The 24503-nt window shown below is 45.3% G+C and overlaps 1 protein-coding gene and 1 pseudogene across 1 annotated transcript in view; one reads left to right on the top strand and one right to left on the bottom strand.

Annotated features, from left to right (window-relative positions):
- The first annotated feature begins 5838 nt into the window (after window positions 1-5838).
- The window catches only part of ZNF589 (zinc finger protein 589), a 29898-nt gene continuing 11233 nt past the window's right edge, over window positions 5839-24503 (top strand). Inside the window, exons 1-2 of the mRNA XM_054481807.1 lie at window positions 5839-5945; window positions 12404-12456. Coding sequence (XP_054337782.1) covers window positions 5891-5945; window positions 12404-12456 — 108 coding nt within the window. The 5' untranslated portion in view covers window positions 5839-5890. The remainder of the gene's footprint in view (window positions 5946-12403; window positions 12457-24503) is intronic.
- LOC129033377 (large ribosomal subunit protein mL66-like) lies at window positions 21159-21749 on the bottom strand (annotated as a pseudogene).

Here is a 24503-nt window from a genome sequence, read left to right as displayed (position 1 = left end):
CGCCTGTAATCCCAGCCCTTTGGGAGGTCAAGGTGGGTGGAACACCTAAGGTCAGGAGTTTGAGACCAGCCTGACCAACATGGCGAAATCCCGTCTCTACTAAAAATACAAAAATTAGCTGGGTGCGGTGGTGGGCACCTGTAGTCCCAGCTACTTGGGAGGTGAAGGCAGGAAAATCACTTGAATCCAGGAGACAGAGGTTGTAGTGAGCCAAGACCGCACCATTGCACTCCAGCCTGGGTGACAGAGCGAGACTCTGTCTCAGAAAAACAAAACAAAACAAAACAAAACTCTCCATAGTGGTGATAAAAAGTTGCATTGCCTGACTTCTTGCTGGCTTTTTGAGGTAAGGGTATGTGCAGTCATTGAGCTCTTGCTGGGTGATTAATATTTGATGACCAATAAAGATTTTTTTTTGAGATGGAATTTTGCTCTTGTCGCCCAGGCTGGAGTGCAGTGGCTCGATCTCGGCTCACAGCAACCTCCTTCTGGGTTCAAGCGATTCTTCTGCCTCAGCCTCCTAAGTAGCTGGGATTACAGGCACCTGCCACCACGTCCGGGTAATTTTTGTATTTTTGTAGAGACGAGGTTTCACCATGTTGGCCAGGCTGGTCTCAAACTCCTGACCTCAGGTGATCCACCTGTCTTGGCCTCCCAAAGTGCTGGGATTACAGGCGTGAGCCACCGTGCCTGGCCTAAGATTCTTATCTATTTATAGCAACATTAAATGGACTAAGACAAAAAAAAAGTAAAAAAAAAAAGATTCTTAATCTAAGGACTCTTAGAAATCTTCTGACAACTGCTGACTGCAGGAGTGAACAGCCTCCACTAGAGATGACAGAACAAGATTAACTTTCTAGGCACTGATATAATTTTCTTAAGCCTCAATCTATAATTGTTGAACTCTTTTATAGATTTTCCATAGACTATAGCAATTGCCCAATGTCCTAAGTTTAAATGATTATTGGACCCTGATCCCACTTCAGCAAAATGCCGCTGCTGAGACTGCTACTACTTTATGTGTGAATGTCAGGCCTATACTTGTCTGTGAAACACAAGCTAGTTTAAAACTCTTTGGCTGGGCGTGGTGGCTCACGCCTGTAATCCCAGCACTTTGGGAGGCCCAGGCGGGCAGATCATTTGAGGTCATTTGAGGCCTACATTAGTTTAGGCAGATAGTGAGGGCAAAAGAGTCCTTGGCAGAACTTCCCTTTCTAACAAAAAGCAGCCCAAGAAATCACTTCTTTTCTAACAAAGCACAGCCTGAAAGATCGGGCTGCAAACATAGATAAGGAAGCTGGAAGCTTGCACGGGGGGATGCTGGCAGCTGCACTGATAGAAATGGCTACCTGGGGCCAGGCATGTCTAGCATGGGGGCTCCACTTTCTCTTTTTTGTTAGCACGTGCACAGTAAGAAAGAAATAAGCAGCAAGGAGTAGCTCTCTGCTTAGGCAGAGGACCCACCTGCATAATAAAAGATTGGGGTGGGGGCCGCCAGAGATTCACACTGTATGCAGATGGCACACCTGGTCCTAACCAGTTTTTGTGCCCTATGCAGATCAGATACCACCTCCCCACCAGCTCATCTATAAAAACCCTAGCATTTCACTGCTCATCAGCAACCTATTTTTCCAGGACCCATCTCTGTAGCAGAGAGTTATTCTTTCTTTTGCCTATTACAATTCTGCTCTAAACCTCACCCTCTATGTGTGTCCATGTCCTTGATCCCTGTGACTATGAGACCAAGGACCTCAGGTGTCACCCCAGACAACAAGGCCACTTCAGTAGGGGAAGAGGGGAAGGGCTCTATCCTGTGACCTTGCACATAACCATGCAGCCTCTCAGGCAAGACTTTAACTGCAGTGAATCTGAGTCTTGGCAGAACACCTTGTAATCCTCCTGGAACATAAACTCCTGGGAGGCTTGTGAGGATCCTCTCTAATGCCATCTTCCATTTGTCTCCCTGTCTCCCTTATAAGAGTTTTCTTTTTTTTTTTTTTTTTTTTTTTTTTGAGACATGAGTCTCATTGTCGCCCAGGCTGGAGTGCAGTGGAGTTCACTGCAACCTCCGCCTCCCGAGTTCAAGCGATTTTCCTGCCTCAGCCTCCTGAGTAGCTAGGATTACAGTCATGTACCACCATGCATGGCTAATTTTTGTATTTTTAGTAGAGACGGGGTTTCACCATGTTGGTCAAGCTGGTCTCTGCCTTCTGACCTCAGGTGATCTGCCCGCCTCAGCCTCCCAAAGTGCTGGGATTACAGGTGTGAGCCAGGGCGCCCAGCCTCCTTATGAGGGTTTTGTTAGGTATGTGGCTTTCTGCTCTGGCTCCCCAGGGTACAGCTGTAGGCTATAAAATTGCTCAATTGCAGTCTAGAATTGGCTCCTCAGCAACAGGCTGTCCTATTATTTGTGATGTAGTCATCTGGTCCCTTTTGTTTTGGTGTCACTTAGTATAAAGGCCACAAGGAGCTGACACCTTTGGCACTTTTCCTTTTGCTGTCTATATGTGTAATAAAATGTTAAAATTGAAGAAAGGTTCACTGTTACTTAACCCATCAGATCTGTCAGGAGTTTGCTTGGTCCTCCTGCTATTACAACAGCTTAACAGCTATTACAACAGATTGGATGCAGAAGCAGATGGAAAATTCAGCTTATTTATTTATTTATTTATTTATTTATTTATTTATTTTGGTGGAGTTTTAGCTCTTGTTGCCCAGGCTGAAGTGCAATGGCGCAATCTTGGCTCACTGCAACCTCCGCCTCCCAGGTTCAAGCGATTCTCCTGCCTCAGCCTTCCGAGTGGCTGGGATTACAGGCACACACCACCATGCCCGGCTAATTTTTTTGTATTTTTAGTAGAGACGGTGTTTCACCATGTTGGCCAGGCTGGTCTCAAACTCCTGACCTCAGGTGATCCACTTGCCTCGGCCTCCCAAAGTGCTGGGATTACAGGCGTGAGCCACTGCACTCTGCTAGCTTCTTCTATTAAGTTGAATATTAAAGAAATTTGCAAAACTGTAAAATAATGCCTCTTTTGTTACTAAATTTTTTAAAGGAAAACATATTTTCATAAAAATATGTTAACAAGTAATGGGTTTATTATTGTTTTTAAAATGAATATATACATATATGAAATTTCTGCATTGAAATATCTGGTTTGGTAAATAGTGATGAATTTAGCTCACACAAACAAAAGTATAACCACCCAATGGGTCCACCTTGCCTGCTGCCTAGACAAAGCCAGTTTATCAAAGACAGGGAAATTGCAATAGGAAAAGAGTAATTCGGCCGGGCGCGGTGGCTCACGCCTGTAATCCCAGCACTTTGGGAGGCCGAGGCAGGCCGATCACGAGGTCAGGAGATCGAGACCATCCTGGCTAACACAGTGAGACCCTGTCTCTACTAAAAATACAAAAAATTAGCCGGGCGTGTTGGCGGGCGCCTGTAGTCCCAGCTAATGGTGAGGCTGAGGCAGGAGAATGGCATGAACCCGGGAAGCGGAGCTTGCAGTGAGCTGAGATCGCGCCACTGCACTCCAGCCTGGGCGACAGAGCGAGACTCCATCTCAAAAAAAAAAAAAAAGAGTAATTCATGCAGAGCCGGCTGTGCGGAAGACCAGAGTTTTATTATTACTCAAATCAGTCTCCTCAAAAACTCAGAGATCAAAATTTTTAAGGATAATTTAGTGGGAAGGGGGCCAGTGAATCGGGGTGCTGATTGGTTGGCTCGGGATGAAATCATAAGGAGTTGAAGCTGTTCTCTTAGGCTGAGTCAGTTCCTAGGTGGTGGCCACAAAACTGGTTGGCAGGTCCAGGTGGGGCCATTCAGTTGTCAGAAATGCAAAAATCTGAAAAGACATCTCAAAAGGCCAATCTTAGGTTCACAATAGTGATGTTATCTTTAAGAGTAATTGGGGGCTGGGTGTGGTGGCTCACGCCTGGAATCCTACCACTTTGGGAGGCCAAGGTGGGCGGCTCACCTAGGTCAGGAGTTCGATACCAGCCTGACCAACATGGAGAAACCCCGTCCTTACTAAAAATACAAAATTAGCAGGGCGTGATGGCGCATGCCTGTAATTCCAGTTACTCGGGAGGCCGAGGCAGGAGAATTGCTTGAACTCGGGAGGAGGAGGTTGCAGTGAGCCGCGATCGCACCATTGCACTCCATCCTGGGCTCAAAAAAAACCAAAAAACCAACCGAAAAAAAAAGAATCCAAAAATATTAGCCAGGTATGGTGGTGCGTGCTTGTAATCCCGGCTACTTGGGAGGTTGAGGCAGGAGAATCGCTTGAACCCAGGAGAGGGAGGTGGCAGTGAGCCGAGATGGCACCACTGCACTCCAGCATGGGCGACAGAGTGAGACTCCGTCTTCCTTTTCCCTAAAAAAAAAAAGAATAATTGGGGAAGTTGTGCTTCAAAAGAGTAATTGGGGAAGTTGTGCGTCTTAGGGCCTCTGGAATAATGGCTGGTAATATTTAGAATTCCAGCCCTTCTCATCCTAATTTGGTGGCTGGTGGCCTTTCATTCATTTTACAAGAACAGTTTAGCCCTTGGGAAGGGCTATTATTTAAACTATAAACTGAATTCCTTCCCAAGGCTAGTTCGGCCTATGCCCAGAAGTGGACAAAGACAGTTTAGAGGTTGAAAGGAAGATGAGGTGGGTTAGGTCTGATATCTTTTACTGTCATTGATAAAGCTCCGATGACTGGAGGAACACCAGGGTCCTTGGTCTCTGATAGGATTAACAACACAGACACACGTGGAGTGGTTTTAAGGAGTGAAAAGTTTAATAGGCAAGAAAGAAGGAAGGAAGACGAAAACAGCTCCTCCATACAGAGACAGAGGGAGCGGGGATTCCAACAAAGAGAAAGCGCCCTGTGCGGAAAAGTGGCTGCTTATCTTAGGATGCTGGAGGAGGCGGTGTCTGGTTTCCATAGGGCTCAGGGGATTAGTTTGATCAGATTTATGTGGCAGCCAAAAACCTGGCCCTCCCACCCTAGCTTTTTAATATGCAAATGTAGGGCTCCATGAAGTTCTACACACGTGGGAATATGTGGGGGGTGGCCATGTTGCCAGGCACGTGTCAGGGCAAACAAGAGGACGGCGGGAATCGCCATGTTTGGGTGCATCCAGTTTCTAATAGCCTGCATTTCCATATCAAAGCTTGCCATCCGGCTCTAGGAGCCCAGGCTTTCCTGCTAGACAAGAAACCTTTCTGGAGCTGCTTTAAAAGAAACAAAAACTTCCCAAGGACCCCTTTTCTTCTCTATCTGCTTAAAATAATTTCTTAATAACTCCTATAACATCATAATTTCCTTAGGTATAATTTTGCAAAGGCGGTTTCAAAAGCTCTTTGGGGTCATCAGTAATTTTTGAGAGTGTAAAAGGATTTTAACAACAAAAAGTTTGCGAACGACTGTCCTTGAGAAGCTCTCCATGGATGCGCATGAGTCTGTCCAATTGGAGTCCTGGTGTATTTCTACATTAGATACCACACAGCAGTGAACACACAATGAACAGGTCAACACGTGTCATTATAGAACTGCGCAAGAGAGCTAGTAGCAGGCGTTGTAAGTGTATTTATATAATGTTTACAACCATGGAAAACAACACTATATTTTGCTTATGGGTACCTGTGGTAAACACAACCCCAAATATTGCGGCCGAGGGGGACCTAGAGGGTCAAAGTGCGCCTCAGCATTTTCTCTCGCCCTGCACAAACCGCATTCCGCCTCGAGAACTACGCTTCCCGGCAGGCTGCGCGCCGCACGGTGCCGAACGGTACTGCACTTCACCCAGTCCTGCTTCTTTCTTCTGGCGCCGCCAGTGGCCCGCGGTGCGCATTCTAATCCGTTTCACACACGGTGCTGCTACCTCGTTTGCTTCGTGCATGCGTGCGCAGATGTGGGCCCCGCGGGAGCAGCTCCTGGGCTGGGCTACGGAAGGTGGATCGGGGCCGCGAGACCGCCTCCCCCATTCGGTGCTCCAGCCGCAGGCGCCGGACAGGCGTCGGCCGTATCTACCAGGGATGCGCTTGGGGTGCGAGCTGTGTGAGGCGTTGACTACCCCTACAGCGGCTCTTACTCCCCTGGGGGGCCAGGTTCCTCCCTAGGTGTCCCGTACAGTCTCCACGGTGCTCACTCCACGACTCTTCACCGGGCCTCCTGCACTTGTGCACTCCGGCAGTCACTGGCCATAAATGGCTGCTGAGCATTTGAGATGTGTAGAGAGCAACTGAAGAACAGCATTTTGTATTATTATATTATATCATATTTATTTTGAGACGGAGTCTCGCTCTGTCACCCAGGCTGGAGTGCGGTGGCGCGATCTCCGTTCACTGCAATCTCCGTCTCCCGGGTTCAAGCAGTTCTCTGCCTCAGCCTCCCGAGCAGCTGGGATTACAGGCGCCCTCCACCACGCCTGGCTAATTTTTGTATTTTTAGTAGAGACGGGGATTTCACCATGTTGGCCAGGCTGGTTTTGAACTCCAGACCTCGTGATCCGCCCACCTCGGCCTCCCAAAGTGCTGGGATTACAGGCGTGAGCCACCGCGCCCGGAGTATATTATATTTTTATATTTTTTGAGTCGGTCCGCAGTGCAGTGGCGGGATCTAGGCTCACTGCAGCCTCCGCTTTCCCAGACTCAAGTGATTCTCGTGCCTCAGCTTCCGGAGTAGCTGGGATTACAGGCGGCGCCTCACCACCCCGGCTTTTGTATTTTTAGTAGAGGGGATTTCGCCATATTTGCCAGGCTGGTCTCGAACTCCTGGCCTCAAGCAATCCACCCACCTTGGCCTCCCACAATGTTGGGATTACAGGTGTTAGCCATCTCACCCGGCCCAAAAGACTTTTTTTTTTTTTTTTTTTTTTTTGAGACAGAGTCTTGCTCTGTAGCCCAGGCTGGAGTGCAGTGGGCGATCTCCGCTCACTGCAACCTCTCCCTCCCAGGTTCCAGCGATTCTCCTGCCTCAGCCTCCCAAGTGGCTGGAATTACAGGCACACGCCACCACGGCCGGCTATTTTTTTGTATTTTTAGTAGAGACGGGGTTTCATCATGTTGGCCAGGCTGGTCTTGAACTCCTGACCCCAGATGATCCACCTGCCTTGGCCTCCCAAAGTGTTTGGATTACAGGTGTGAGCTACCACGCCCTGCCCCAAATGACTTTGTATGTAACAACAGGAACAGTCTAGAACAGGGCTGGGCAAACTTTTTTCTGTTTGGTTTTTTTAGAAACAGGGTCTCCCTATGTTGCCCAGGCTGGTCTCCAACTCCTAGGCTCAAGGGATCCTCCTGCCTCGGTCTCCCAAAGTGCTAGGATTACAGGTGTGAGCCACTGCACCTGGTCTTGCAAAAGTTTTCTTTTAAGGGCCGGGTGGTAAATGTTTCAGGCTTTGTAGGCCACACACGGTCTTTGTTACGACTAGTGGTCTGCTGTTGTGTGAAAGCAGCCAAAGACCATAGGTAAACGAATGAGCATTGCCGTGTTCCAATAAAACTTTCTTTATAGACATTGAAATTTGAATTTCGGCTGAGTGCAGTGGCTCATGCCTGTAATCCCAGCACTTTGGGAGGCCAAAGCAGGAGGATCCCTTGAGCCCAGGAGTTCAAGACCAGCCTGGTCAACATAGCAACACCCCATCTCTACTTTAAAAATAAAATAAAATAAAATAAGCTGGGTGTGGTCCCGTACACCTGTAATCCCAGCTACTCTGAGGCCGAGGCGCAAGAATTGCATGAACCTTGGAGGCAGAGGTTTCAGTGAGCCGAGATCGCATGACTGCACTCCAGCTTGGGTAACAGAATGAGACTCTGTCTAAAAAAAAAAAAAAGAAATTTGAATTTCATATATAATTTTCATTATTATGAAATATTCTGTTTCTGATTTTTTTTTCAGCCAGTTAAAAATGTAAAAACTGGCCCAGCGTGGTGGCTCACGCCTGTAATCCCAGCACTTTGGAAGGCTGAGGCTAGGATCACTTGAGCCCAGAAGTTTGAGACCAGCCTGGGCAACATAGTGAGACTTCATCTTTGTGTTAAAAATTTTTTTTCTTAAGTAAAGACTATTCTTAGCCTTTGGGTGGTATAACAACAGGTGGCAGGCTGGATTTGGCTTGTGTGTAGTTTGCCAAGCCATTGTTCAGCATGTAGCTGTTTGTCCTGTGTGGGAGCCCTTGTGCCTCCTTCCATCCACTCTTTGAGGGTGGTGGGCTTTGTCTCTGCCTACTGTGCCAAGACCAGTTCAATTGGATAGCAAAGCTAAAGAAAGTAAAGACAGTGGGCCGGGCGCGGTGACTCACATTTGTAATCACAGCACTTTGAGAGTCTGAGGTGGGTAGATCACCTGAGGTCAGGAGTTTGAGACCAGCCTGGCCAACATAGTGAACCTCTGTCTCTACTAAAAATACAAAAATAGCTGGGCTTGGTGGTGCGCGCTTGTACTCCCAGCTACTCAGAAGGCTGAGGCAGGAGGTGGAGGTTGCAGTGAGCTTAGATCGCACCACTGTACTCTAGCCTGGGCACCAAGAGTGAAAGTCCATCTCAAAAAAAAAAAAAAGAAAGTAAAGACAGTAACACTAAGTTGAACTTTAGAAGGAGAATAACTTTTCCCTCTTGTCATGAGTGTCAAAGAAGATGTTTTGTGGTCACAGAGCTAGAAAGGTTCTTTGACTTGCCTAAGTGCTTCCCAGATGTGTCCAACATGGGCGGAGACACCTTCTCGTGAGGTCCTGGAGTGTGCCTGTCATTCAGTATCTGTTCCCTTCTTGGAGGACTTATTTGCCTCTCTGAAGGATTTGCCTGTGAGTGGTCTCATGCTGAGGAGAGGCACCTAAGGAGTCAGGGCAGAGTCAGGACTCAGGAGGTAGGATCCCTTAGTTCAGCTGTGTGAGGTTACTCTGTGTCCCTCATTTTTTTCCCACCTGCTCAGTAGGATCAGAACCACCTGTCCCTCTGGAAGGGCGAGGCTTAGATGGTCTTTTTGGCTGAAAAGACTGAGGCGCTGCCTCCTTGCCTTGTGTTTTGCTCGGATGTAGCCACTGGGAGTGGCCAAATAATGGTACTCAGTTTTTCTTCTAAAACTTTAGAACTTGAAATAGTAAGATTGCTTTGTTTTCCTCCTGAGTTTAGTCAGGAAAACAGTAACTTGCAAAATTACCCAAGACAGTTATCAAACAAGACTATAATTTTATATATATTTTTTAATTTTAAAATGCTGCTCCATTTACACAAAAATGTGCAGTTCTGGATAGATATATAGTGTAGGCACATATTATGGGGCCAGGATGATGGTTTTCTAGGGCATGCAAGAGGAGAAATTGTATATATGTCTTTATTAAATCACTTGACACATTCTCATCACTTAATACAAAAGCCAGAGTTGTTGTTGGGGTCTGTTTAGAGTGTTTTTCCAGGGGTGATGATTTCAGCAGGGATGATGTCATTATCACATTTAGGGCCTTTTTTTTTTCTTGCAAACCCAAGGACAAGGCTATCCTTAGCCTAATTCCCCACAGTAACTGCACTATTACTCTTTGGGGAGCTCAAAAATAGATGGGACTAATTATAAGCTTTCTTTTTTGCTTTGAGATGGAGTTTTTTACTCTTGTTGCTCAGGCTGGAGTGCAGTGGCACGATCTCGGCCGACTGTAACCTCTGCCTCCCAGGTTCAAGTGATTCTCCTGCCTCAGCCTCCCGAGTAGCTGGGATTACAGGCATGCGCCACCACACCTGGCTAATTTTTGCATTTTTAGTAGAGACAGGGTTTCACCATGTTGGCCAGGCTGGTCTTGAACTACTTACCGCCCACCTTGGCCTCCCGAAGTGCTGGGATTATGGGCTTGAGCCACTGCGCCCAGCCATTATAAGCTTATATGTATCTTTTCGGAGACAGGGTTTCCCCGGCTCTGTCACTGAGGCTGGAGTATAATAGTGTGATCTCTTACTTCATTGCAACCTTTGCCTCTGGGGCTCAAATGATCCTGCCACTTCAGCCTCCCAAGTAGCTAGCCTACAGGTGTGCACCACCACGCCTGGCTAATTTTTTTATTTTTTGTAGAGACGGGGTTCACCATTGCCCAGGTTGATCTCGAACTTCTGGGCTCAAGCAGTCAGCCCACCTCGGCCACCCAAAGTGCTGGGATTACAGGCATGAGGCACCGTGCAGAGCCTGGCCAGCTTCTATGTATCTTATAAACACGTATGCCTGGAATAAAGGGTGTCAAGGAGGAAGCTTCAGACTGCTGCTAAGACCCTCCTCGCCCTGAGAGGCACTCCCTTCCCCAGACTCTGTCCCTTCTACAAAGGCACAGGTCACAGGTTAGAAATATGACATCCCAATTCCTTTTCTGAACTTTCAGAATCAGTGACACCCAAGGATCAGAAAAACATTCTTCTTTCCCCTCAGCAAAGATACGGAAGGGAAGGCTGGGCGCGGTGGCTCACGCCTGTAATCCCAGCATTTGGGAGGCCGAGGCGGGCAGATCACCTGAGGTCAGGAGTTGGAGACCAGCCTGGCCAACATGGTGAAACCCTGTCTATACCAAAAATACGAAAATTAGCCGGGCATGGTGGCAGGCGCCTGTAATCCCAACTACTCGGGAGGCTGATGCAGGAGAATTGCTTGAACCCAGGAGGCGGAGGTTGCAGTGAGCCGAGATCGTGCCGTTGACCTCCAGCCTGGGTGACAGAGTGAGACTCCGTCTCAAAAAAAAAAACAAAGATATGGCAGGGAAAGCTTGAGCTTCCCTCCAGAGATGTTAAAATTCCACAATAGGCCAGGCGTGGTGGCTCATGCCTGTAATCCCAGCGCTTTGAGAGGCGAAGGTGGGCAGATCACTTAAGGTCAGGAAACCAGCCTAGCCAGCATGGTGAAACCCCATGTCTACAAAAAATACAAAAATTAGCTGGGCGTGGTGGTGCATGCCTGTAATCCCAGGGAAGTTGAGGTGGGAGGATCACTTGAGCCCAGGAGGTGGAGGTTGTAATGAGCAGAGATTGCGCCACTGCATTCCAGCCTGGGCAACAGTGAGACCCTATCTCAATCAATCAATCAATCAATCAGTTCCACAATAATTTGAAGAGGAATGAGAGTCTGACAAGCTGTGCTTTAGAAATGCTGTTGTAATGGTCTTTAATACTTTTTTTCTCCTTTTACTAATGCTCTTTTGTAAAATAAGGAATAACATTTACAAGTTTTTAAAACAATATAATAATTATTATTTTTATTATTAGAGATGTTGGTCTCATTGTCGCCCAGGCTTGTCTTGAAGCCCTGGATTCAAGTGATCCTCCCACCTCAGCCTCCCAAACTGTTAGGATTATAGGCGTGAGCCACTGAAACCGGCCTGACACATTTTTAAAAAATACATTTTCATTAAATCACAGATTTCTGTTTCTGTGTTTAACATTTTCTTTTTTTTTTCTTGAGACAGAGTCTTGCTCTGTCGCCCAGGCTGGAGTGCAGTGGTGCGATCTTGGCTCACTGCAAGGTCTGCCCCCCGGGTTCATGCCATTCTCCTGCCTCAGCCTCCTGAGTAGCTGGGTTCATGCCATTCTCCTGCCTCAGCCTCCTAGTAGCTGGGACTACAGGTGCCCGCCACCATGCCCAGCTAATTTTTTGTATTTTCAGTAGAGACGGGGTTTCACCATGTTAGCCAGGATGGTCTCGATCTCCTGACCTTGTGATCGGCCTGCCTCGGCCTCCCAAAGTGCTGGGATTACAGGCGTGAGCCACCGCGCCCGGCCTAACATTTTCATAAACTATTTTCGAGATGGAGTTTTGCTGTTGCCCAGGCTGGAGTGCAGTGGCGTGATCTCTGCTCACTGCAAACTTCGCCCCCGGGTTCAAGCGATTCTCCTGCCACAGCCTCCTGAGTAGCTAGGATTATAGGCGGTGCACTACCACGCCTGGCTAATTTTTTTATTTTTAGTGGAGTTGGGGTTTCTTTGTCATGTTGGTCAGACTGGCCTCAAACTCCTGACCTCAAGTGATCTGCCTGCCTCGGCCTCCCAAAGTTCTGGGATTATAGGCGTGTGCCACTGTGCTCGGTCCATTTTCATAAATTAAAAAAAAAAACACGTGTAACTGGAGTCACATAACACATGGGGGAAATGATGCCTTGTCTCAACAGTTTTGCTAATTTTTAGGGTAGAAACATGATCAGTGCTTAGAGTTTACCTTACTACATTTAATTAAGATCAGTGTTTCTGTAAAAACGTTATAGGGAAGTGGTGCAGAGCATAGAGAAGTTGACTCAAGCATAAGGCAGGAGGTGAGAGGAGCTCGGGGTCTGGATCAGCTGAGAAGGCTCAGGTGTCCACAGCCAAGGTTCAGAGGGCTCTTGGGGATCCTCATGATGGGCCTGGTAGGGCTGGCTTCTCAAGGCTGCTTCTTTCTTTCCCCAGCTCTGCCTGCCAAGGATTCTGCCTGGCCCTGGGAAGAGAAGCCTAGATATCTGGTGAGTTGGGCCCACCTTTCTCTTTTCTGAAATGCTGGCTCATTTCTCAGAGAATGGGCTCATCTCTCTTTCTTGGGAAGGGAGGAAGTGATTAACATTTAAGTGGTTTATGCCTTGTGTTAGCCATTGTTCTAGGCATATTATAATGGTTTTTGCATTTAGTCTTTCTATTTTTTGTGCTTATACAAAAATATGACCAAGTTTAATATTAATTCAGAGTATTCTAAAATATAATGGTAACTTTTTATAAAAACCTTGGGTTATTAAGATCCTAAAATGCACTATTAAAGTTCCCTACATCAACATTTGCACAAATAATTATAACACTTTAATAGTATCTAATAGTCTGATCTTGTACATTGGACCTCTTTTTCACATTTTATTTTAGAAAACAAAGATGCAAAAGTAGAAAAAGAGTTAATGAACTCTTCTGTATCCATCATCCCACTTCAGCAATTATCAACTCATGGCCAATTTTATTTCATCTCCATTCCCACTGGATTAAAGAAAATCCAAGGCATCATACCATTTAATCCATAAATATTTCAGTCCTGTGTTTAAATCATTAACAGCTGTAGGAGATGGGTGGTGACATCCCCATTTGAGAGATGAGATCATCTGGCTTAGAGGGATTACATGATTTATGCACAGGGACACGTGGATGGCCAAATGGTAGAATCAGGAATGAAATCCAGATTTCTCTGATCTCAAACCATGAATTTTCTGTGATGCCTTCTTGACTGTTTTTTTCTCCTAGAAAACTACCCAATGATAAAAGAACACACTTTCCAACTCTACGAAATGAGGTTTTGTTTTGGATGAAGAGCCCCATAGAGTTCACCCCCTTGTTCTGATGTTGCATATCCCTCTCCCCCAACCCCTGTGATCTTTGCTATACCAGAAATTTAATTTATTGGTTTCTGGGCACAGGACTGTGTGAGATTCTGGGAGCTAGCCAAATACAGTTGTTAAATTCACTGTCCTTATTCTCAAAGATCCAAGATTCTTTAGGAAACGATGCATATAGACAGGAAATAATGACACTGGTAATAATTATGATGAAGACAGCTAAAACTGTAAAATAGTACAGGGAAAGACTAAGTGTTAGCCTGTAGCTGTTAAAACAATGCACAGCCACAAAGAATGGTCTTAGGTTTGGATTGATAATCAAATTCATGGTATGCAATGTACTTTAACCCTGCATTAAATTCGCGTAGCTTCATGAAGGGATAGAGTATAGGAGACATAGTAGCCACACCATTCTTCTCAGGAGGTTTTGTACCAGTCTTTGGGGCAGCTTCCAGGCCATAGGGGCCAAGCTTGATTGATACAGATGAGGGTGACTTGGGAGCAAATTACTTCATTATCAGGGAAGCAGCTGCCTTTATTTTCCCGTATTCCCTTCTCTGCCCCAACCTTTTTTTTTTTTTTGAGACAGAGACAAGACAGCTCTTGTCGCCCAGGCTGGAGTGCAATGGCGCGATCTTGGCTCACTGTAACCTCCACCTCCTGGGTTCAAGTGATTCTCCTGCCTCAGCCTCCTGAGTAGCTGGGATTATAGGCATGCATCACCACGCCCAGCTAATTTTTGTATTTTTAGTACAAACAGGGTTTCTACTAAAACGGGGTTTCACCATGTTAGCCAGGCTGGTCTCGAACTCCTGACCTTAGGTGATCTGCCCGCCTCGGCCTCCCAAAGTGCTGGGATTATAGGCATGAGCCACTGCCCCGGCCCATCTTACGTTTTCATGCGCTTCAGAGTAAGTTGCAGATCTCAATACATTTCACCTCTAAATATTTCAGCATGCATATTATTAAGTAGAATTCAATATCGTTTCTGATTTTTTTCTGAGGTAAAATGTACATACAGTGAAATGCACAAATTTTGAGTTTACCATTTGTGGTTCAGCACTTCTAGTTTAGCACTTCTACAGCTATTTGTTAGGCATTCACATAGCTTCCTTTTGGATGTGTCTGTTCAAAGTTTTGACACATTTAAAACAATTTATGGTTGACATATAATGTTTGTACCTTTTTATGGGGTACAATGTGATGTTTTCACACATGAATACATTGTGTAATGATCAAATTGGGGTAATTAGCATATCCATCACCTTAAACATTTATCATTTCTTTGTGATGAGAACATTCAAAAGCCTCTTTTCTAGCTATTTTGAAATATACAATTCTGGCTGGGAACGGTGGCTCACGCCTGTAATGCCAGCACTTTGGGAGGCCGAGATGGGCGAATCACCTGAGGTCAGTAGTTCGAGACCAGCCTGGCCAACATGGTGAAAACTCTTCACTATTAAAAATACAAAAATTAGCTGGGCATGGTGGCGGGTGCCTGTAATCCCAGTTACTCAGGAGGCTGAGACAGGAGAATTACTTGAGCTTGGGAGGTGGAGGTTGCAGTGAGCCGAGATCGAGCCACTGCACTCCAGCCCAGGTGACAGAGCAAGACTCCATTTCAAAAAAAAAAAAATACAATTTATTATTGTTAACTCTGAGCTTCCTACTTTGCAATAGAATGCCAGAACTTATTCATCCTATATAATGTAGTTCTGTATCTATTGACCAATCTCTCTCCTGCTTTCCTCTCCCCTCCCCCGTGCATCCTCTGGTAACTACTATTTTACTCTCTACTTTCTATTTTTTTTTTTTTAATTAAATAGAGACGGGTCTCACTATGTTGCCCAGGCTGGTCTCGAACTCCTGGACTCAAGCAGTCCTCCCCTCTTGGACTCTCAAAGTGCTGGGATTACATGTGTGAGCCATTGCACTTGGCCTACTCTCTGCTTCTTTGAGAACAACTTTTTTTTTTCTTTTTTTGAGACAGAATCTCCCTCTGTTGTCCACGCTGGAGTACAGTGATACGATCTTGGCTCACTGCAATCTCCGTCTCCTGGGTTCAAGTGATCTCCTGCTTCAGCCTCCTGAGAAGCTGGGATTACAGGCGTGCAACACCACACCTGGCTAATTTTTGTATTTTTAGTAGAGACTTGGTTTCATCGTGTTGGCCAGGCTGGTCTCGAACTCCTGACCTCAGGTGATCCGCCCGCCTCAGCCTCCCGAAGTGCTGGGATTACAGGCATGAGCCACCATACCTGGCCCATCTTTTGTCATATATTTGTTTTGTGAATATTTTGTTCTAGCCTGGAGCCTGCCTATTCATTTTCTTAATGTCTTTTGATGAGCAGGAGTTTTAAAATTTTGATGAAGTTTGTTAAAACTATAAAATGGTTTTTTAAATATGAAATTTTTGTATTTTTAGTGGAGACGGGGTTTCACCATGTTGGCCAGGCTGGTCTCAAGCTCCTGACCTCAAGATAACCTCCCACCTCGGCCTCCCAAAGTGCTGGGATTGCAGGTGTGAGCCACCGTGCCCGGCCTAGATCAATTTCTTATGGAGCTAGATTCTCCAAGACCACCAGTTCCATTCTCCCTGTGAATCTTAATGGTGACTTGATGAATATGAATTTATTGGTTGATTTAGGGACCAGTGACTTTTGAGGATGTGGCTGTGCTTTTCACTGAGGCAGAGTGGAAGAGACTGAGCCTTGAGCAGAGGAACCTATACAAAGAAGTGATGCTGGAAAATCTCAGCACGCACCTGTAGTTCCAGCTACTCGGGAGGCTGAGACAGGAGAATCACTTGAACTTGGGAGGCGGAGGTTGCAGTGAGCTGAGATCACACCACTGCACTCTAGCCTGGGCGACAGAGCAAGACTCCGTCTCAAAAAAAAAAAAATTAGCTGGGTGTGGTGATGTGTACCTGTAATCCCAGCTACTTGGGAAGCTGAGGCAGGAGAATCACTTGAACCTGGGAGGCAGAGGTTGCAGTGAGCTGAGATTGCACCAATGTACTCCAGCCTGGGCAACAGAGTGAAACTCCATCTCAAAAAAAAAAAAAAAAAACTGTTTAATTTAAAATCACCTTTAAGTTGAGGTGATTTTTAGTTTTTTTTGGTGTGGTATGAGATAGGGATTGGCGTTCTTTATTTTTAAATTTGGGCGTTCAGTTCTTCCAACACTGTCTTTTTGAAAAGACTTTCCTTCCTTCATGAATTCCTTTGATACTTTTGTTAAAAATCAATTGTGGGGCCAGGCACAGTGGCTCATATCTGTAGTCCTAGCACTCTGGGAGGTCAAGGCAGGTGGATTGCTTGAGCCCAGGAATTCGAGACCAGCCTGGGCAACATGGCGAAACCTCATCTTTACAAAAAGTACAAAAAATTAGCTGGAGTTGTTCGCCTGTAGTCCCAGCTATGTGGGAGGCTGAGGTAGGAGGATCTCTTGAGCGTGGGAGGTTGAGGCTGCAGTGAGCCATGTTCACACCACTGCACTCCAGCCTGGGTGATGGAGTGAGACCCTGTCTCAAAAAAAAGAAAAATAAATTGTGGGTCTGTTTTCTGGGTGCTCTGTTCTGCTCCATTGAACTCTTCTCACATTTGTATTGTGCTCCTCACTAATGTAGTAGCTTTATGGTAAGTCTTAAAATCAGGTAGTGTAAGTCCTTAAATTTTATTATTATTATTATTATTATTATTATTTTTGAGACAGAGTCTTGCTCTGTCTCCCAGGCTAAAGTGCAGTGGCGTAATCTTGGCTCACTGCAACCTCCGCCTCCTGAGTTCAAGCGATTCTCCTGCCTCAGCCTCCCTAGTAGCTGGGACTACAGGCAGGTGCTGCCACGCATGGCTAATTTTTTGTATTTTTAGTAGAGACAGGGTTTCACCGTGTTAGCCAGGATGGTCTCGATCTCCTGACCTCGTGATCCACCCACCTCGGCCTCCCAAAGTGCTGGGATTACAGGCATGAGCCACCACGCCCAGCTGTCTTTTGCATTTTTATATAAATATTGAAATCTATCAATTTGAAATTGAAAGTCTTATCAATTTGTACAATGGGATTTTGATTGAATTGCTTTGAATTTTTATATTAGTTGGAGGGAGAATAATATCTTTTTTTTTTTTTTTTTTTTTGAGACAGAGTCTCGCTGTCTCCCAGGCTGGAGTGCAGTGGTGGGATCTCGAATCACTGCAGGCTCCACCCCCTGGGGTTCACGCCATTCTCTTGCCTCAGCCTCCCGAGTGGCTGGGACTACAGGCGACCGCCACCTCGCCCGGCTAATTTTTTGTATTTTTAGTAGAGATGGGGTTTCACCGTGTTAGCCAGGATGGTCTCGATCTCCTGACCTCATGATCCGCCCGCCTCCCAAAGTGCTGGGATTACAGGCGTGAGCCATCGCGCCCGGCCATGAGAATAATATCTTAACATTACTGAGTTTTCCGGTCCATCAGCACAGTATCTCTCCATTTATTTAGACCATTTTTTCCTCATTTATGTAGATCTTTATCTTAATAATCTGGGCATTTTTTATTTTTATTTTTTGAGACAGAAGATCCCTCTGTTTCCCAGGCTGGAGTGCAGTGGTGCAATCTCAGCTCACTGCGGCCTCTACTTCCTAGGTTCAAGTGATTCTCTTGCCTCAGCCTCCTGAGTAGCTGGGATTACAGGCGTGCACCACTACACATAGCTATTTTTTGTATTTTTAGTAGATGGACTTTTGCCACGTTGGCCAGGCTGGTCCCAAATTCCTGACCTCAAGTGATCCACCTGCCTTGGCTTCCCAAAGTGCTTCGACTACAGGTGTGGGCCACCATGCCCGGCCATCACCGTTTAGTATTAATGAACCAATAATAATGGTGGTTATTAACTAAACTCTAACTTTATTCAGATTTCTTTAGTTTTAATGACCATTTTCTGTTCCAAGATCCCATCCGGGTTATCATATTACACTTAGTTGTCATGTCTCCAAGGAAGTACTAGTCATATATATATATATATATATATTTTTTTTTTTTTTTTTTTTTTTTTGAGATGGAGTCTTGCTCTGTCGCCCAGGCTGGAGTGCAGTGGCACGATCTAGGCTCACTGTAAGCTCTGCCTCCTGGGTCCACGCCATTCTCCTAGCTCAGCCTCCCAAGTAGCTGGGACTACAGGCACCTGCCACCACGCCCGGCTAATTTTTTTTTGTATTTTTAGTAGAGACGGGGTTTCACCATGTTGGCCAGGATGGTCTCAATCTCCTGACCTCGTGAGCCAGCCACCTTGGCCTCCCAAAGTGCTGGGATTACAGGCGTGAGCCACCATGCCTAGTCAGATATTTTGTAGATTGTCCCTTACTTGGGATTTGTTTGATGTTTTCCTCAAGTGAGAGGATTGCTTGGGCCCAGGAGTTCAAGACTAATCTGAGCAACACAGCAAGAACCCATCTCTATAAAAAATTAAGAAATTTGCTGGGATTGGTGGCATGTACCTGTAGTCCTAGCTACTTGGGAGGCTGCCGTGGGAGGATCACTTGAGTTCAGGAGGTTAAGGCTACATTGAGCTATGATTATGCCACTGTACTCCAGCCTGGGTGACAGAGCAAGACCTTATCTCTTAAAAAACAAACAAAACAAGCTGGGCGCAGTGGCTCATGCCTGTAATCCCAGCTACTTGGGAGGCTGAGGCAGGAGAATTGCTTGAACCCAGGAAGTGGAGGTTGCGGTGAGCCAAGATCGTGCCATTGCACTCCAGCCTGGGCAACGAGTGAAACTCTGTCTCAAAAAAAAAAAAACTAAACAAAAAATCAGTTGATGTTTGTGTCAGTCATTTCTGGACTCTATTCTGTTCCACTGATCTATTTGCCTTTGTTTTTGCCCATACCACACTGTCTTGATAAAGGTAACTTTATAATAAGTCTTGGAATTGGGTAATATGAATCCTTCAATTTTATTCTTCAGTATTTTGTTTGCTATTCCAGGTCTTTTGTCTTTCCATGTAAACTCCACAATCAGTTTCTTGATAGGTACAAAATAGCTTGCTGAGTTTTTGACTGGGTTTGCATTGAATCTATACATTGAGATCAGAAGAGCTGATACCATAATACTGAGTCTAACTGTCCATGAACATAGACTGTCTCACCATTTGTTTAGATCATCTTGGATTTCTTTTGTCAGTGTTTGTAGTTTTTCACATATAGACTATGTACATGTTTTGTTAGAGTTGAACCTAAGTATTTAATTTTTTTGGTGCTCTGTGTGTATGTGTGTGTGTAAAATTTAAAATTCTAATTGTTCATTGCCGGTATATAGGAAAGCAGTTGACATATAGGAAAGCAGATGATCTTATATCCTGCAACCTTTCTATGCTTGCTTATTCGTTCCAAGATTTTTTTTTTTTATTTCTTTTTGTAGATTCTCTGGAATTTCCTATGTAGACAGTCATGTCATCTGTGAACAAAGACAGCTTTACTTCTTTTCAAATATGTGTACATTTTCTTTTTCTTGTCTCATTGCAATAGCTAGGACTTTCAGAACAATGTTGAACAGGAGTGGTGAGAGAAAACATCCTTGCTTTGTTTCCAGTTATCTAGGAAAAACATCTAGTTTCTCTCTATAAAGTAGGATATTTGTTGTAGGTTTTTTGTAGATGTTCTTTGTCAATTGAGGAAGTTCTGCTGTATTTCTAGTCTGCTGAGAGCTATTACTTTTTATTTTTTATTTTATTTTTTAAGACAGTCTCACTCTATCTGTCAGGCTGGAGTGCAGCAGTGCCATCTTGGTGCATTGCAACTTCCGCCTCTTGGGTTCAAGTGATTCTTGTGCCTCAGCCTCCCAAGTAGCTGGGATTACAGGTTTGTGCCACCACGCCCAGCTAATTTTTGTATTTTTAGTGGAGACGGGGTTTCACCATGTTGGCCAGGCTGGTCTCAAGCTCCTGACCTCAAGTGATCTGCCTACCTTGGCCTCCCAAAGTGCTGATATTACAGGCGTGAGCCACCATGCCTGGCCGAGAGTTTTTACTTTTTTTTTTTTTGAGACAAAGTTTCGCTCTCTCTCCAGGCTGGAGTGCAGTGGTGCGATCTTGGCTCACCGCAACCTCCGCCTCCCGGGTTCAAGTGATTCTCCTGCCTCAGCCTCCCGAGTAGCCGGTATTACAGGTGCCCACCACCATGCCTGGCTAGCTTTTATATTTTCAGTAGAGACATGGTTTTGCCACATTGGCTGGTCTCGAACTTGTAACCTCAGGTGATCTGCCTGCCTTAGCCCCCCAAAGTGCTGTGATTATAGGCGAGAGCCACCGTGCCTGGCCAGAGACAGGGTCTTGCCATGTTGCCCAGGCTGGTCTCAAACTCCTGGGCTCAAGCAATCCTCCTGCCTTGACCTCCCAAACTGTTGGGATTACAGGCACGAGCCACCACGCCTGGCAGCTGAGAATTTTTATAATCACTAGGTGTTGGGTTTTGTATTTTCTGTATCAAATGATATGATCATATGATTTTGTTTCTTTAGCCTGTTAACATGGTGGATTACAATGATTGATTTTCTTTTCTTTTTTTTCAAGCCCACGAGCCTAGTTTATGACATTCCATTGAGCAAAACTCCTGTCCCCAGCACTGAGTATGGCCCAAGCCCCACAGCAGTTGCCAAGGGACCCAACTGCCTGCCCTGCCTGCCTCTAGCTCCCAGCATTGCTACTGGGGAGGCCAAGGGTACTGAAGTTTGTCCCACTGTCCCCTGTCCATACATGTCAGAGGGGTCAGGCCGTCATGGTGGGGTGGGGCAGGAGTATAGTTGTGGCCCAGGGCTTGTGAGTAGGCCTCCTACTCCACAGTGCAGGTGCAGGAGGAACTCTGGAAGCTCTGCTCTCTGTCAGTGATACAGCTTCCAAGGTGTTCTTGAGTAGCAGACATTGTCCCTCAGGAGGGGTGACCCCAAGGCCATGAACGCCCTGTTCCAGGGGAGGCCTTTTTTGTAGATGGGCATGAGGGTGTGGGGACCCCAGTGGGTCAGGTACTAGTTGAGTTGGGGTTTGCCCTTTGGAACAACTCCTTCAGGAAGCTGAGGCCTGTGATTTGGTAACAGACCTGCTCTGTAGGCCATCTTCACACACTCCTCGATCTTGCAGTGCTCTTCCCGTCATAGGCCTGTGATCTTTCGGGGCAGCATGCCTCCATGAGGCTGGATGAACTGGCTAAGCAGCAAAAGATCATCATAGTTTTACTTGTGGTTCAGGTTCCAATGGCAGATGGGGCACTGGCCAGAGGGGTTAGGAGGATTTGGACTCTTCTTGGGAGTCGCTGTGATACAGCCTTCAATTATAGTTGTCTTTCCTTCTTGGATCTCCACCACGTCCCTGAACCTGCGAGCTGGAAGCTGAGATCAGCTGGTCACTGCTGGGCCTGCTAGGAGCCCACAGGGAAGCTGCCCACAGCCAGACACCAGAGCCTCAAAGGCCGCCATCTTGAAAAACCGACTCTGACCTCCACAATGATTGATTTTCAAATGTTGAACCAGCTTTGCAGAACTATAATAAACCCAAGTGTGGTGTGTAATTCTTCTTGGACATTTCTGGATTTGATTTTCTTATATTTTGGGAGGGAGTATTGTATCTCTGTGAGATATATTGATTTGTAGTTTTAATTTCTAATGTCTTTATCTAGATTTGCTGTTAGGGTAATGCTGGATTCATAGGATGGGTTAGGAAATGTTCCCTCTGCTTCTATGTTCTGGAAGAGGTGGGGGTCTTCTATAGTAAAAAGGTTTTGTTTTTGTTTTTGTTTTTATTTTGTTTTTTGTTTTGAGACAGAGTCTTGCTCTGTCTCCCAGGCTGGAGTGCAGTGGCATGACCTTGGCTCACTGCAACCCCTGCCTCCTGGGTTCAAGTGATTCTCCTGCCTCAGCCTCCCGAGTAGCTGGAATTACAGGCGTGCGCCACCACACCCAGCTAATTTTTGCATTTTTAGTAGAGACAGAGTTTCACCATGTTGGCCAGGCTGGTCTCGAACTCCTGACCTCAGGTGATCTGCCTGCCTCAGCCTCCCAGAGTGCTAGGATTACAGACATGAGCCACTGAGAAAAGTTTTAATTTTGGTGAAGTCTGGTTTATTATTTTTTCTTTTATGGATTGTGGTTTTGGTGTCATGTCTAAGAACTCTTTGCCAAGCACTAGGTCCCAATATAGATCTTCTCCTGTATTTTTTCTAATATTTTTATATTTAAATTCGTGATTCATTTTGAATTTTTTTTTTAATAAAGTGTGAGGTTTTAGGTTGAGGTTAATTTTTTTGTCTGTGAATATCCAGTTGGTCCAGTGCCATTTGTTGCTAAGTGTATTCTTCATTGAATTACTTTTACAAAAATCCAATTTGGGGTATTTGTGTTGATCTCTTTCTGGGTTTTTGGTTCTTTTCTATTGATCTGTGTATCTATTCTTCCATAGATACCCTGTCTCAAGTATTGCAGTGATCAAATAGTAAGTTTAATATCAGGTAGAGTGATCCCTCTTACTTTGTTCTTCTAGTTTCTTTGCCTTATCATATATATTAGGATAAGTTGTCTATATCTACAAAAAAATCTGGTTGGGATTTTGATGGGAATTGTGTTAAATCTATAGATCATTCTGGGGAAGATTGACATCTTTACTATGTTGAGCCTTCCAACCCATGAACGTGCTTTGTCTCCCCATTTATCTAGATCTTCGATTTTTTTTTCCATTGGCATTTTGTAGTTTTCAGTGTACAGATGTTACACTTGTTTTGTTGGATTTATGTTAGGCACCTCTTTTTTGCAGGAGTGATTGTAAATGGTATGTTTTTAATTTCAGTTCCCACATGGTCGTTGCTAATCTATAGGAATACGATGGATTTTTATGTGTTCATCTTGTATCAGTACTCCTGGACTCACTTATTAGTTAATATGATCATTTTTATAGATTCCTTTGTGTTTCCTACATAGAAAACCATGTCCTTGGCAAATAGGGGTAATTTTATTTCTTCCTTACCAGTCTCTATGCTTTTTACTTCCTCTTCTTGCCTTGTACTGGACAGAATGTTTGATTACTTTTTGAGAACCAAAAATTATTTACTTATTTTAAAAATCAGTTTTCACCTAAATATAAAACATTCTATTGCTTAGTTATAGCAAATTGTAATAGCAAGTGTTTACTGTATGTCAGGCATTGATGTCAGTGCTTTATCTTTATTAAGACAGTAGGTGTCATTGTCAAGCCCATTTTATAGATGTGGAAACTAAGACACAGAGAGGTTATGTATGTTTCCAAAGGTCATGTATTGTATAAGTGGCAAAGCTGGAATTTGGACTTGTGTGGTCTGACTCCGTAGATTGGGCTCCTACTACATCCACTGTGCAAAAAGCCTAGCTTCCATTGTAGCTGAGCCTGTAGTTTTATGTTTCAGTGGAAGAACTAGAGGGGGAAGAGGAGTCAAGAGAGAAATGGAGAGGATATTGGAACATGAGAGACACAAGGCTTGAACAAGAGAAATTATGAGACCTGCGGTATAAAAAGAAAAGGGGAAAGATCACTGAGAATATGAGAACCAGGATGTGCCTGAAGCAGCAGGTCATGGAAAGCATGTAAGGGACAGCAGCCCACACCACTGCCTGCTCAGGCCTTGGCTGCCTGATCCTGGGTCCTAGCCTGCTGTCTAGACTTTTTGTCCTCCCTCCTACACTGTGCCACGTGGCCTGACTGCCTGGGCTGCTGGCTATAGATGTGACATCCCTCCCAAAACTTCTCACACACTCAAGGATTTCAGCATCTACACCTAGTTTCCTACTCTTAGCTCAGCGTCATTATTATTCTCTACTGCTTCTGCACTTCTGTGCTGGGTTTTATTAAATCTCTTTTATAGTCCAGCTCTCAGGGGAGGATGCTAGGAAGCTCTGGCTTGGTAGCCTTGCAGTGTGTTTCCTTCAGCCCCTACTGTCATCTTTGATTTGATAGAAGCTTAATTAGTTTAGCTTTAGAACCTGGAATATACATTACCAACTCCTAGAGTGCCAAGGACCACTTGGAAGGTGGACAAGAAGATTGATGTATACCTGAGAATAGAAGGAAGAAGCTGAGTCAGAGAAGAGGTACTCAGGGTGATCAGAGGCAGCTGGGAATGTTCCCCAATGTCTGCACAGTGAAGTTAAAAATCTAAAGCAAGTCCGAGGCAGGCAGATCACTTGAGGTCAGGAATTGGAGACTAG

The sequence above is a fragment of the Pongo pygmaeus genome, chromosome 2, assembly GCF_028885625.2.
Source record: "Pongo pygmaeus isolate AG05252 chromosome 2, NHGRI_mPonPyg2-v2.0_pri, whole genome shotgun sequence".
NCBI lineage: Eukaryota > Metazoa > Chordata > Mammalia > Primates > Hominidae > Pongo > Pongo pygmaeus.
This window is presented reverse-complemented; position numbering and strand designations above follow the sequence as displayed.